The sequence below is a fragment of the Loxodonta africana genome, chromosome 1 (assembly GCF_030014295.1).
Source record: "Loxodonta africana isolate mLoxAfr1 chromosome 1, mLoxAfr1.hap2, whole genome shotgun sequence".
Classification (NCBI taxonomy): Eukaryota; Metazoa; Chordata; class Mammalia; order Proboscidea; family Elephantidae; genus Loxodonta; species Loxodonta africana.
The window spans coordinates 145,815,047-145,830,805 of NC_087342.1; the positions used below are offsets into that span (position 1 = coordinate 145,815,047).

Sequence of the window (15,759 nt, forward strand, 5' to 3'; positions counted from 1 at the left end):
AGAATTATGTAACATTATTCACTGTAGTTGTCCTTTATTCTTGTGTACCTCTCAGTGTCCTCATTTACCTTGGTCACGTTGTGCTGACTTCACCCATGTTATATATCGCCTTTCCCTTCACCAGAGTTAACACGCCTACTAAGTACTTCTCCCTCTCTCCCCGTCTCGTCCCTGGTATCCATCAAAGCACATTGCTTTCTGTGTGTAAACCTGTTCTTGACTTTCTATAAAAGTAGTATCGTGTAATATTCACCCTTTTGTGCTCGACTTATTTCACTCAGTATAATGTCCTCCAGATTCAACCATGTTATCAGATGTTTCAGAAGCTTATCATTATTCTTTATCCTTGTATAGTATCCCATTGTGTGTATGTACCATATTTCATTAATCCATTCATCCACCAATGGACACTTAGGTTGTTTCCATCTTTTTGTTATTGTGAATAATGCTGCAGTGAACATTGGTGTGCATATGTTTATTAATGTCACTGCTCTTACCTCACTTGGATGTATACCTAGGAGTGGGATTGTTAGATCATATGGTACTTCTATTTCTCGCTTTTTGAGGAAGCGCCATATTGTCTTCCGTAGTGGTTGTACCATTTTACAGTCCCCCAAGCAGTATGTGAGCTCTAGTCTCGCCACAACCTCACCAGCATTTGTTGCTTTCTGGTTTTTTTTTTTTTCCTTCTATCAGTGCAATTTTTACAGGGGTGAGATGGTATCTCATTGTAGTTTTGATTTGCATCTCTCTAATGGTAATGATTGCGAGTATCTTTTCATGTGTTTGTTAACTGCCTGAATGTGTTTGGTAAAGTGTCTGTTCATGTCCTTTGCCTAACTTTTTATTGGATTGTTTGTCTTTTTGTTGTTGAGATATTGAAGTTTTCTATATATTTTAGGGATTAGACCCTTGTCATATATGTTGTTGCCAAAATTTTTTTCCCAGCCTGTAGGTTCTCTTTTTCCTCTTTTGGTAAAGTCTTTTGGTGAGCGTATTTAATTTTTAGGAGGTCCCAGTTATCTAGTTTATGTTCTGTTGTTTGTCCATTTTTAGTTATGTTTGATAATGTTTTTATCCCATAAATTAAGACTCCTAGCTTTGTCCCTATATTATCTTCCAGGAACATTATAGTTTTAGGTTTAACATTTAGTCTTTGATCCATTTTGAGTTAGTTTTTATGTATGGTGTGAGGTATGGATCCTGACTCATTTTTCTGCAGATGGATACCCAGCTTTGCCAGCACCATTTGTTAAAGAGACTGTCTCTTCCCCATTGAATGGACTTTGACCCTTTGTTGAAGATCAACTGTCCATGGCAAGACGGATTTACTCATATCATCTGAGAATAGGAATAGTTTTGCTTCTTCTTTACCAGTTTGAATGCCCTTTATTTCTCTTGCCTTATGGCTCTGGCTAGGATTTCCAGTACAATATTGAATAAGAGTGGTGATAATGGGCATTTTTGTCTCCTCTCTGTTCTCAAGAAGAATGTTTTCAATCTCTTTCAATTGAGAATAATGTCAGCTTGTTGATTTTGTGTATATGCCCATAATTATGTTGAGGAATTTCCCTTCTATTCCTATTTTGCTGAGAGTTTTTATCAGAAGGTATTGGACTTTATCAAATGCCTTTTCTGCATTGAGATAGATAATAATGCCATTTTTTTTTCTTTATTTGTGTGGTGAATTATGTTGATTGATTTTCTAATGTCGAACCACCCGTGGCATCCCTGATAAGAATCCCACTTAAATGTGATGTGTTTTTTTGTTCGTTTGTTTGTTTGTTGTTTTTGATATGCTGTTGTCTTCTACTGGCTAGAATTTTATTGAAAATTTTTGCTTCAATTTTCATGAGGAATATTGGTCTGTAATTTTCTTTTTTTGTGGTATCTTTGCCTGGCGTTGGTATCAGGGCTATGCTGACTTCATAGAATGAATTAGGGAGTATGATCTGGAATTGTTAGAGGAGAATTGGTGTCAACTCTTTTCTGAATGTTTGGTAGAACTCTCCAGTGAAGCTGTCTGGGCTGGTGCTTTTCTTGTTGGGAATTTTTTAATGATATCTTCAATTTCATCTTTTATTATATTTAGGTTTTCTTCCTATGTTTGTGTTAGTTTAGGTAGGTCATGTGTTTCTAGATATTTGTCCATTACTTCTAGGTTTTCATTTTTGTTAGAGTATAATTTTTTTGTGATACTTTGTTATGATCCTCTTTATGTTGGTTGGGTCTGTTGTAATGTCAGCCATTTCATTTCTTACTTTAGTTATTTTCATTTTCTCATTTTTATCCTTTGTCAGTTTGGCCAGTGGTTTGTTAATTTTATTGATCCGCTGAAAGAACCAATTTCTAGTTTTGTTGATTCTATTTTTTTTTTCTGTTTCATTTATTTCTCCTCTAATCTTTACTATTCCCTTTCTTCTGGTGACTGTGGACTTCTTTTGCTGTCCTTTTTTAATTCATTCCAGTTGTTGGATTACGTTATTGATTTTGGACCTTTTTTCTCTTTTGATGTGTGCATTTACTGCTATAAGTTTTCCTTTGAGAACTGCTTTTGCTGTGTGCCAGAGGTTTTGGTATTTTGTGTCGTCATTCTCATTTGATTCTAAGAATTTTTTAATCTAATTTTTAATTTTTTTATGGCCCAGTAGTTTTTAAGTAAGGGGTTATTCAGTTTCCATGTGTTTAATTTTTTCTCCTTGCTCCTTCTGTTATTGATTTCTAGTTTTATAGTGTGATAGTCAGAGAAAATGCATTCTATTATGTTGGTATTTTTTAATTTAATGAGGCTTGCTTTGTGGCCTAGAATATGGTCTGTTCTGGAGAATAACCCATGTTCATTGGAGAAGAATGTGTACTGGATGCTGTTAGTTGGTATGTTCTGTATCTGTCCATGAAATCAAGTTGGTTGAATGTGTTATTTAGATCTTCTGTATCTTTATTAGTTGTTCTGTCCATTGTTTAAAGTGATGTATTAGTCTCCTATATTATTCTGTTGTTGTTGTTAGGTGCTGTCAAGTTGGTTACAAGTCATAGCAACCCTGTGTACAACAGAATGAAACACTGCCTGGTTTTTTACCATCCTCACAGTCATTGCTATATTTGAGCCCATTGTTGCAGTCATTGTGTCAATCCATCTCATTGAGGGTCTTCCTCTTTTTTGTTATCCTTTTACTTTACTAAGCATGATGTTGTTCTCCAGGGACTCGTCCCTCCTAGTAATATGTCCAAAGTATATAAGACAAAGTCTCACTATCCTCCCTTCTAAGGAACATTCTGGTATACTTCTCCCAAGACAGATTAGTTTGTTCTTCTGGCAGTCCATGGTATAGTCAGTATTCTATGCTAACATCATAATTCAAATGCATCAATTCTTTTTTTTTTTCTTTATTCATTGTCCAGCTTTCTCATGCATATGAGGCGAGTGAAAATACCATGGTTTGGGTCAGGTGCACCCTGGTCCTCAAGGTGACATCTTTGCTTTTTAACACTTCAAAGAGATCTTTTGTAGCAGATTTGCCCAATACAATGTGTCATTTGATTTCTTGACTGCTGCTTCCATGGGAGTTGATTGTAGATCCAAGGAAAATGAAATCTTTGACAACTTCGATCTTTTCTCCATTTATCATGATGTTGCTTATTGGTCCAGTTGTGAGGATTATTATCTTCTTTATAATGAGTTGTAACCCATGCCGAAGGCTGTAGACTTTGATTTTCATCAGTAAGTGCTTCAAGTCCCCTTCACTTTCTGCAAGAAAGTTTGTGTCATCTGCATATGGCAGGTTGTTAATGAGTCTCCAATCCTAATGTCACTTTCTTCTTCATATAGTCCAGTTTCTTGAATTATCTGCTCAACATGCAGATTGAATAAGAATAGTGAAAGGATATAACTTTATACACACCTTTTCTAATTTTAAACCACACAGTATCCCCTTGTTCTGTCCAATAACTGCCTTTTGGTCTATGTACAGGTTCCTTATGAACATAAGTGTTCTGTAATTCCCGTCCTTTGCTTTGTTATCCATAATTTTTTATGATTCACACAGTTGAATGCCTTTGCATAGTCAGTAAAACACAGGTAAACATCCTTCTGGTATTCCCTGCTTTCAGCCAAGATCTCTCTGACATCAGCAATGATATTCCTGGTTTCATGTCCTCTTCTGAATCTGGCTTGAATTTCCAGCAGTTCCCTGTTAATGTACTGCTGGAACCATTTTTTAATTATCTTCAGCATAATTTTATGTGCATGTAATGGTAACGATATTGTTCGATAATCTCTGTGTTCTGTCGCATCACCTTTTTTTGGAATGGGCCCAAATATGGATCTCTTCCAGTCAGTTGGCCAGGTATCTGTCTTCCAAATTTCTTGGCATACACGAGTGAGTCCTTCCAGCACTGCATCTCTTTGTTGAGATATCTCAATTGGTATTCCATCAATTCCTGGAGTCTTGTTTTTCACCAGTGCTTTCAGTGCGTCTTGGACTTCTTCCTTCAATACCGTTGGTTCTTGGTCATATACTGCCTCCTGAAATGATTGAACATCAACCAATTCTTTTTGGTACAGTGACTCTGTGTTTTCCTTCCACCTGCTTTTGTTGCTTCCTGTGTCGTTGAATATTTTGCTCATAAAATCCTTCAAAATTGCAAATTGAGGCTTGAAATTTTTCTTCATTTTTTTCTGCTTGAGAAATGCCAAGCTGAATCTATTATAGAACTATTTCTCTTTTCAATTCTGTTAGTGTTTGTCTTAAGTATTTTGGAGTTCTGTCATTGGGTACATAAATGTTTATTATTATTATGTCTTCTTGGTGAATTGACCCTTTCTATGATCATTATATAATGCCCTTCTTTATCCCTTATAATGTATTTGGACTTAAAGTTTATTTTATCTGACATTGTTATTGCTACTCCTGCTGTCTTTTGGATGCTCTTTGGTTGAAGTATTTTTTAACATCCTTTGATTTTCAAATTGTTTATGTCTTTGTGTAAGGTGTGTCTTTTGTAGGCAACATATTGATGGGCCATGCTTTTTACCCATTTTCTACTCCCTCTCTTGAGTGGTACATTTAATCCATTTACATTCAGTGTGATTAACAATAGGAATAGATTCATTGCTGTCTTTTTGTTACCCTTTTTTTTTTTTTTTTTGTGGTGTTAATGGTTTCTTTGTTCCTCTTAATTTTCTGTGCTGAGTTCTTTTTGTGTATGGATTTTCTTTTCCTATCAGCCATTGCTTTTTTTTTTTTTTTTTTTCCTATCAGTCGTTAAGTGTGTTTGTGTGTTTACTGAGTCTTTTTGGTTTTCTTCTTTATTTTGGTGAGTAGATTTATTTTCTTTTTGGTTACTCTTAAAACAGTCTGTTATATCTTGAGATCAAGTTTACTTCCTCCCCATATGGAAGTTCTATTACTACATCTTTTGTTCCCCCTTTTTGCTTTGAAATTGTCGTTGTTTACAACTTTTACTCCTCTGGTTTTCTGTAGTCAATTTTTTAGCTTTATTGTGCTTTGTCGAATTTGTTGGTTCTCTGTCCAAAGGACTCTCTCTAATCTTTATTGTAAAGCTAATCAGGTTTTTCAAATTCCCTTAGTTTCTTCTTTTCTGGGATTGTCTTAGTTTCACCATTGTTTTTGAGAGATGCTTTTGGTAGATATACGATTCTTGGTTGGTCATTCTTTTCCTTCAGGATTTTATATATGTCATCTCTTGCCTTCTTGCTGCATGGCTTCTGACAAGAAATCAATGCTTAGTCTTATTGATGCCCCTTTGTAAGTGATATTTCATTTTTTTGAGCTGGTTTCAGAATGCTTTTTTGTCTTTGGTTTTGGAAAATTTGATTATGATATGTCTTGGTGAATTGGGGCGGGAGGGGCTATGAATTGAGGAGCTCTAGTGGTGCAGTGGTTAAGAATTCAGCTGCTAATCAAAAAGTCAAGAGTTTCAATCCACCAGCTGCTCTTTGAAAACCCTGTGGGGCAGTTCTGCTCTGTCCTGTAGGGTCACTATGAGCTGGAATCAACTTGACAGCAGCAGGTTTGGGGGTTTTTTTGGTATGAATCAACTCGACAGCATCTAGTTTTATCCTGTATGGGGTTTGTTGAACTTCTTGGATGGTAACCTTCTCGTCTTTCATGATGTTTAGGAAGTTTTCAGCTAATACATAATCTTCAAAAATTCCCTTTGTACTTTTTATTCCCTCATCTTTTTTTTTTTTTTTTCTTCATCTTCTGGAATTTTATTACGCGTAAATTATTCCTCTTGATAGTGCCTCACATAACTGTTAAGGTTTCTTCATTCTTTTTTCTGGTTGTCCCTCAAATAAATGAATATCAAAGAACTTGTCCTCCATTTCACTGATTGTTTCTTCTTTTGATTCAGTTCTTCTATGTCCTTCTATTGAGTTATCTGTTTCTGATATTTTATTGTTAATCTTCTGAATTTTTTCTTGTTGTTTTTGTATGGTGTCTAATTGTCTTTTGAGTCTGTTATTTTGCTCTTGTATTGTTTTCCTGGATTTTCCTAGGTCATTTTCTGTTTTGCTGTATCTCTTTTAGGATCCTAAGTATAAGCCTTTTAAATTCCTTCTCAGGTAGTTCTGTTATTGTTACTTCCTCAGGAAGGTTTTCTTTCCCTTTATTTTCTCACTTGCTTGAGCTGTCTTATCCTGTTTTTCATATGTGTTGATATTGTCTGCTGTCTCCAAGGCATTAAGGTGTTATTTTATTTATGTATTTATTTATCGATTGTATGTTTGTTTTGTCTTGATTTGTTGTTTTGCTTTGTTTTTGATATGTTAGAATGGATGGAGCGGGTGTGCTCCACTGATCCCTGGTCTGGTGGCAAGAAAGCGCTCACCACCTGTGGCCGGGTAGGCGGGGCAGCAGCAGGCAGGTCGAGTGTACATCACAGTTCAAGAGGCTTGTGGGGTGGCTGGGAGTTAGCTGGGCGGGTGCAGTCTGCCACCTGTTGTCAGTCTGGTGGTGTGGGAGCACTTACTGCTGCCCACTGGGTGGGTGGAATGATGGGAAGGGGGTATGGCTGGCGACCAGCAGCACAGGAGAGCTCACTACCACTTGTTGGCTGGACAGATGGCAGGTAGGATGGTGTGGCCGGTAACTGGGGTGTGGGAGTGCTCTCTCCCAATTGTCAGGTAGACAGGGCCATGGGTGTTGTGGTGTGACAGACAGTTGGTGTGTGACATGCGACAGGTGGTGCGAGCGTGCTCACTGGTGCTCGCCAGGTGTGCACAGTGGCAGGTGGGGGGTGGCGGGCAGGGTGATATGGCATGCTCACTGCCAGTTACTGGGTGGGCAGGGTTGTGCCAGGTGGGGTGGGAATTTGAGGAGAACAAAGGGGATGCTCATACTGTGGTGCCCAGTCAGGCTGGGTAGTTGAGGTGTGTGTCTTTCACCTCTAATCACCAGGAGAGCAGTGGGAGGGGGAGCAGTGGGAGTGGTCTCTGGTCCCTGTTGGCTGCAGCCGAGGTGTTGGGACCGGGCTGCAACCAAGTGCGAGGAGTGGGGGAGTTGTTCAGAGTCCAGTTAGGTGGGGAACCTCCTTCTGACAGTCTATGGATCTTTTCTCCGTGTGTGCCACCTACCCTCATAGTCAGGGACCACCGCTGGTAAGTAGTCCTGACTCTGGATTTTGGTTCACTTCCTGCTCTGTGGGCTAGAGGATCCCTAGAACTCTCGCCCTCCTTCCTGTACTTTCCTTCCTTAGATCCAGTTCATGTTCTGCTCACCTTGCTTCACTCTGCTTATGTCTACACAGTTTCTCTGTCTTCTATCGGGAATTCCGTGAAGTTGCCTTCTTGTGCTTCTCACCCAGGATTGCTGCTGTCTTTGTCTCAACATGGCCACACTATGCCAGGCCTGCTGAAAGAGCACCTCCACTCCACATTGCTCCTTGTTTGCTGTTTTTGTTCAGTTTCTCCTTCTAATCAGTGTGCGATCTAATTCTTTATCCTTCTGTTTGATGCTCAGGGTTCCAGGATTGTCACCTGAATATGTTTCACTTGGTTTCTTGGGTCTTTGCTGAGAGTGACGGTGTGGTTTATCTGACTGAACCACCATCTTGGGCCAAAATGCAGTAGTAGAGCTCTTAACCGTTTGCGCTACCCAGGGAATCCTATGTAGCCATTGAGCCGATTCCAACTCATATCGACCCTGTAGGATAGAATAGAACTACCCCATAGAGTTTCCGAGGAGTGCCTGGTGGATTTGAACTGGAGCTCTTAACCACTACACCACCAGGTGTATAAATTAGAGACCTCTGAATGTTTGTTAGGTCCCTGGCTGAGGTTGAGAGGTTGTATGATTTGCTCAGCATCACACTGTAGTAGAAAAGTTAAAGTGAGCACAAATATTATGGCTTCTTGCCTAATTCCAATTTTTTTTTTTTTTGCTACATTATTTATTCAGCAAATACTTTCTGAGCACCTACTAGGTGCCAAGCAATGTTTTAAAGACAGCCTCCTATGCCTAGAGCTTAGAGACTAGTAGGCAAGGCAGATATTAAATAAAATAGAGACAAGTATATAATTAAGATGGTGATAAGTGCTTTGAAAGAGAAGAATAGGGTTGTATGAGAGAAAAAACAGGAGTAGCCTTTGTTTAGCTTGGGGGTTCTGTAAAGAAGCAACATATGAACTTCTACTGATTATCTTAAAAGTATAGCTGTAGAAGTTCAGAAAAATAATTTACTTTTTAATTTTTTTTTTTTGCATTCTGTTTAAGGATATCAATTTAGACTCAGTAATAGTTGATCATCAGGATGATTCCTTTAGAGCAGAAACAATTATCAAGGATTATTCATATCTCATACATCTTGGTGAGTACCTTATTTTTTATTAATGAAAAAAACTCAATTTTCCTTTTAAGCGTGACAATATCTTGGTCTACAGTCTAGGTAACTGTAATATTTTATTTGCTATTATCATTGTGGTTTGTCATTTTTGATCAATTTCCTTTCTATTTTTTATATACACTGATGAAAGTGCTAACAAATCATAGTATGACTTCTTATTTCCAAGTTTCAGGCAATTAGATGCAGTCAAAATCAGTATTAATGTAAATACTTGTCGGCCCAGTTATGGTGAGTCTCTTGCATTTGACACCTACAAATAACTCTCCAGAGGACTGTCTGTCACATGTAGTAAGCACCCATCACTAAGTTGTCCATTCCATTGGCCCATTCGTTGCCACTTCTGTCATCAGAAGTCATAGGCTCAACCAGAGCAGCTTGGACTGTAAGGTTACCATGTGTCCCTTGGCTGCCTGTCTTTTCATGGCCAAAGACCATACAGTTCATTTCTGTCTGTTTTGAAAGGTTAGAGGTTGTTGTGGATTGAATTGTGTCCCTCCAAAATATGTGTTGTAAATCCTAAACCCTACATCTGTGGTTATAGTCCCATTTGTGAATGTTTTGTTATGTTAGTGAGATGGGATTAGTATAGGTTGTGTCTTGAGCCAGTCTCTTTTGAGATATAGAAGAGATTAAACAAGTAAACAAGTGAGGAAAGATGGGATAAGATAGGTTCCGAGACACATGGAGTCTTCAAGGAACCAGGAAGCAGAAGCCGAAGAGACAAGGAACTTCCACAAGAGCTGACAGAGAAAGCCTTTCCCTTGAGCCCGCATTCTGAATTTGAATTTCTAGCCTCCTAAATTGTGAGAAAATAAATTTCTGTTTGTTAAATCCATCTACTTGTGGTATTTCTGTTATAGTAGGACCAGGTAACTAAGACAGAATTTGGTACCAGAAGAATGGGGTGCTGCTCTAACAGATACCCAAAATGTGGAAATGGTTTTTGAATTGTGTAATGGGTAGAGGCTGAAAGAGTTTTAAGGTGCTGTCATGGATTGAATTGTGTCTCCAAAAAATATCTGTTAGCTTGGGCGTGAGTCCCAGTATTGTATGATTGTCCACCATTTTATGTGATTTTCCTATATGTTGTAAATCCAATCACAATGATGTAATAAGATGGATTCGCAGCAATTATATTGAGGAAGTCTACAAGATTAGGTAGTGTCTTAAGCCAATCTCTTTTGAAATATAAAAGAGAGAAGCAAGCGAATGGGACTGCCCAAAACCAAGAGAACCAAGTTGCCATTCCAATGGGTCTGGAAGCCAGAGCTGAAGCCCAGGGTCAGGAGGCCTCTATCCAGTGTCTGGAGGACTGCCTAACTAGTCTCAAAGAACAGAGGATTATTTTCAAGTCTTGAGAGCTAATGTAAGTTGTTCTTCTGGGTTTCGGACTTGTTTGGTGCCTGTTATCCCTTCTTTCCCTCCAGTTTCTTCCCATTTGTAATGAAAATATCTACCTTGTACCTGTTCCACCATTGTACTTTGGAAGCAGATAAGTTGTATTCTAGATTTCACCAGGTCACAAGTGAGCAAGAATTTTGCCCAAGCATGGAAATCGCCTAAAGTCTTATCCATATTTGATTTAGATGATTCAGAAAATAAGATTTTGGACTTAGCATTGATTTAAGGCTTTTGAGATGATATGATGGGGTGAATGTGTTCTGCATATGGCAAGTACATGAATTTTGGGGGCCAGAGGTAGAATGTTATGGATTGAATTGTATGTATTGTGAAGTATGTATTGTAAATACTAACCTTTATGCCTGTGGTTATAGTCCCATGTGGGAATGTGTTTTTTTTGTCTTGTTAGTGAGACAAGTTTAGTGTAGGGTGTGTCTTAAATCAGTCTCTTTTGAAATATAAAAGAGATTAAAGAAGCAAGGGAAAAAAACAGAGATGGGGTAAGATAGATGCCAAGACACATGGAGTTCTCCAACAAACATGGAAGCAGAAGCTAAAGGGACAAGGACCTTCCTCTAGAGCTGACAGAGAAAGAAAGCCTTCCCCTCAAGCCAGCACCCTGTATTCAGACTTCTGGCCACCTAAACTGTGAGAAAATAAATTTCTGTTTGTTAAAGCCATCCACTTGTGATATTTCTGTTACAGCAGCACTACCTAAGATAGATCTATCAGAAGAAGGAAATCAGGACTAGAATTTGGAATCTAAAATATCAGATTCTGAATCATTTCTCATCCATAATGAACTTGACTGTAGAGTTTCACCCTTTTCTCTTTGTAAAATGAATGATGTCTTTTTATGAAGGTGATGTTGTTCTGGTTAGAAGGTAGAAATGAAACAAATAACAAAAAAATAATCTTGGTAATGTTGTTTTCATACTTAAAAAAAAAGTTCAATTTGCTTTTGCAAAACACAGACTGAAATTCTCCAGACTTTGGCCAACTTGACCCTTTGCTCACAGCTTTGCTATATTAACGAAGTACCTTTAGTCCTGTATTTGGTCTGAGTTGATACATTTTTTTTTTCCTTCCCACACCCTCCTCCCCATTCACTGATCAACCCCAAACCTTAAGCTTTTCTTCTAGATATAAAAAAAACCCATTGCTGTTGAGTCAATTCCAACTCATAGTGACCCTGTAGGACAGAGTAGAACTGCCCCCCATAAGGTTTCCAAGGAGCAGCTGGTGGATTGGAAATGCCGACCTCTTGGTTAGCAGCCAAACTCTTAACCACTGCTCCACCAGGGCTCCAGATACATACTACAATATTGATTTTTGTTGTTGTTGTTATTTTTTGTTTGCTTGAGATGTAATGGGTATTGCATCATATGAATTCTAACCAAACACTCAGATGTCCAGAAAAGTACACATAGTCATCAGCACTGTCGTGATTTCACAGAAGTAGCACCTCTGTGCCAGCACATATTATGATTCAAATACTTTATGGCTAATTTTGCTCACATTGTAGCTAACAGTACATCTGGCACATAAATAAAAATAAAAAGTTTCACAGTCAAATACAGATATATGAAACTCTTCTTTGCTAATTTTGGATCAGAATGACTAAAATAACACAATATTAAGTTCCAGGTAACCATATTGATCCAGTGAAATTTAGAGTAGATATTTGTAAAAATACTTCTTATATCTCCCCCTTCCAACATGTAAGTTCCATAAGAGCAGGGACTTTTGCCTCTTTTGTTGACTCTTGGATCCATAACACCTAGAAAGTGCCTGACATACATAGATGCTCAAAAAATATTATTTTTAGTAACTGAATGTATATTCAGTTTTAGGAAACAATAAGAAAGAAAACACTAAGCTAGGCCCATCCTGACCTGTGTTCATATACGCACATGCACACACATTGAAGCGTGCACCTCAGGTGCTGCCTTTCCCTGCCTTGTTCCCTCCCTGGTGTGTAGGAATGCCAGTCTGAGACTGTGCTTGGTCTAGTGTGAGTTACCTCTTGTGGGAAATTGAGTACTCTTCAGTTAATAGAGAAATAGGGGAAAAATGCATATTTAAATAATTTGCCTCTCCATTTTAGTTGTGTACAATTTCTTTTAGCCTCTCAGAAATACTGTACTTGTCTTGAGGGATTTAAAATGGTGCCTAATAGAACCATTTCAATGATCTTATATGGTGTTCATGGATACCCTGGTGGCATAGTGGTTAAGTGCTACGGCTGCTAACCAAAGGATCTGCAGTTCGAATCTGCCAGATGCTCCTTGGAGACTCTATGGGGCAGTTCTATTCTGTCCTGTAGGGTCACTATGAGTCAGAATCGACTCGACCTACACGGCACTGGGTTTGGTTTTTGGTATATGGTGTTCATAAACTGTTTGAATTGAAGTTGAATTTTTATTAAATATGTTTTTCTTTCCCAGGGCTAAGCCATGAGATTCAGGAAGATTTTTCTGGTAAGCCACCAAAAAAAAAAAGAATACCAAGCCACTCAAATTTGAGTTACACATACACAGAGAGAGAGGAATTAGTAATGTCTTTTTGTGTATATATTCTCATGTTGGAAAACAAAGGTATAGTGTGATGTTTACTCTATAAGCAGATACATTACTTTTTAAATATACTCTTCTCCCTCAGGTTGCAGTTCTTTCACCATATTTTCTTTCCCCTTGTACCTTTCATCTATTTACACATTCCTTTTTCTCTTCAAAACAAAACAAAAACTCATCTCCTTTTCATTCTTCTTTCCTTCCTCACCTCTACTTTATACTTGACATGCAGCTTGTAGAAATATACTACCCCTACCCACTGCCATCGAGTCAATTCCAGCTCATAGTGACCCTGTAGGGCAGAGTAGAACTGCCTCATAGGGTTTCCAAGGCTATAAATCGTTACGGAGGCAGACTGCTACATCTTTGTCCTGTGGAGCAGCTGGTAGGGTTCAAACCACCAACTTTTCAGGTAGCAGCTGAATGCTTAACCACTGCACTACCAGGGCTTCTTTAAAAGGTATACTAGACGACAAATTTTTCTTAGGTATACATATTTAAATGTTGACGGAACATACTAAATTATGAATATTGCAGCATGTAAATGTGCAGTATGGATTTTAAACAGTTGTTTAACAACAAAAGACTCACCACGAAATGGTTTTAAAGTTTTAAAACTTGTTTTAAAGTACTGTCAGAGTACCAAGATGGATTGACTCAGTGGCTGCAACAGTGGGCTCAAGCATAACAACAATTGTGAGAATGGCACAGGACCAAGCAGTGTCCTGTGCCATTTGCTGTGAGTTGGAACCGACTCCACGGCACCTGACAACAAGAATACCTTCCACTAGTAGTTCCATGTCTCCTCTTTTCCATATGCCATAGTAACCTCTGTAAATTGTGTAAATTAAACTCTTTAAAGGGAGAGTGGAGGGAAGGAGTGTGCCGTCTCATGAGGGGGAGAGCAATTAGGAGTATATAGCTAGGTGTTTATAAATTTTTGTATGAGAGTCTGACTTGATTTGTAAACTTTCACTTAAAGCACAATAAAAATTAAAAAAAAAAAAAAAGGACCATGTTTTTATCTTTGTTAAGCTTCAGGTCAGTGCTCATTGAATTCATTTGACTAATCTGTTTTAAAAAGTTCTTAAGTTGCTGCAATGCTGTGTTTACAGTGAGGAAGAGTAGATGCGTTGTTTCTAATGACAAGACATTAAGTCCTTTAGGTCTTCAAAAGCACAGTCAGTTCATCAAATTTAAACCAGTGTTTAAAAGTCTGTTTTATTATTATATTCATCTAAACTATTTTAATCACTCAAAAAATAAAAAGTTAATCTAATAGGTTTTCAATTATCAAAGATTCATGCACACTCTGTTAATTCATTTCATATTTACTAGGGACTCATTCTCCCAAGGCTGTTCTTGTATTTACTAGGCTCAGTATTGGTCTCCTGAAGAACCCCCTCAAATCCCAATCAAGGAAGCAAATTAAATTTGCTATTGTATGTGCAGTCAATGGCTCATTTGTATATGTCAGCCCAACTTTTTTTTTGATTGTGTGTTAGTTAGTTGCCATGGCTATATTTGAGCTTTTATGAGAACTAGCATTACTTTGGCCCTTGATAAATTAGTTTGAAAGAAGTTAATCTGATTCTTATATAAACTAAGCTGGATTTACCATCAGATGAGGCATAAACAGTTTTGATGAACATGTGAACAAAACCTTATTTATCCTAATGATAAGCATCATTCATATCAGGTCTGGACATTTGGATTGTTTGAGAAAGATTGGTTTTAAAATGAAATATCATATTTCGTATCAGTGAATACAAATGGAATTTATTTTCTTTTCAGTGCGGGTTGTTGAGAATGTGGGAAAAATAGAGATTGTCCTGAAGAAAAAAGAGAATACTTTTTGGAAGAGTCTTGGTCATTCCCTGGAGAATCATAATTCATTTATTCCAAAGAAAGATGCAGGTATGTTGTGCTGTTGTTTTAAGTCCTGTGTTCAGCAAATTGTTGTGTTAGTGGCTTATCTGTACCAGAGTTTGCAAGGCCACTTTGGGATAAGCTGAAGGGTTCTTATGTCTGCCTCTAAACCAAAAACCAGACCCATTGCCATTGAGTCAATTCCAACTCATAGCAACCCTGTAGGACAGGGTACAACTGCCCCATAGAGTTTCCAAGGAGTACCTGGTAGATTCGAGCTGCCAACCTTATGGTTAGCAGCGGTAGCTTTTAACCACTACACCACTAGGATTTACGTCTGCTTCCAGGCAGTTGAAAAGGGACATTATGTCTGTTATCCTACTTTATTACTCATAGGTTACATTTCAGACTCTGCCATCTGATGTTTAGGAATAATAAAGTCATTAGGTAACACTACCTCGAATGGAGAAACACACTGGAGCTTACTTAGACTATTGTCCAACCATTTGCTTCTCTGGGTCCCTTTTTAGAAAAGATTCAGAAACAAGCTCATGTGTATGCCTTGTAAGCACGTCTAATTTTTTTCTATGAAAAAATCATGTTTATCGTTTTTCTGCGTAAGTAAACCAGTTTCTCAGTTTACTCCTAAAGGATGATATTATTGATATCCTTTATTTTTTAAGCTTGTTATCTAACATATATATGGAAAAGGACACATGTTATAAGTGTACTACTTGATGAATTTTTATGTTTTTTTCTGTTTCTTCTCTGGAAATTGGAAGGATTGGCTTGTTCCAGGTATTTTGAAATTTTATGATATACCTTAATGGGTGTCTGTTTTTCATCTTTTGTGTTAATCATTTTAATGTAGAAACTTCTGACCTTCAATTATGGGACAAATTACTGATTTTTCCTCTCTCCATGATCTGTTTTTACTTTCTAGAAGTATTTTTCTTATATTCAACCTTTTTCACCAGTCTTCTATCTTATCTTCTCATTCTTATTTTCAATTTTTATCCTTTTGTGGTACTTTCTGGGAGATTTCTTC

The 15,759-nt window shown here is 37.7% G+C and overlaps 1 protein-coding gene across 6 annotated transcripts in view; it reads left to right on the forward strand.

Annotated features, from left to right (window-relative positions):
- LOC100676385 (cytochrome b5 reductase 4) overlaps positions 1–15,759 on the forward strand; it is a 106,506-nt gene that overhangs the window by 62,314 nt on the left and 28,433 nt on the right. For all 6 annotated transcript variants that reach the window (XR_010322489.1, XR_010322488.1, XM_064288666.1 and 3 more), the window contains 3 exons: positions 8,739–8,832; positions 12,717–12,749; positions 14,637–14,759. Coding sequence is in view for 4 of the 6 variants with exons in the window: in XM_064288666.1 (XP_064144736.1) it covers positions 8,739–8,832; positions 12,717–12,749; positions 14,637–14,759 (250 nt within the window). In the remaining 2 variants the exon portion in view is untranslated. The remainder of the gene's footprint in view (positions 1–8,738; positions 8,833–12,716; positions 12,750–14,636; positions 14,760–15,759) is intronic.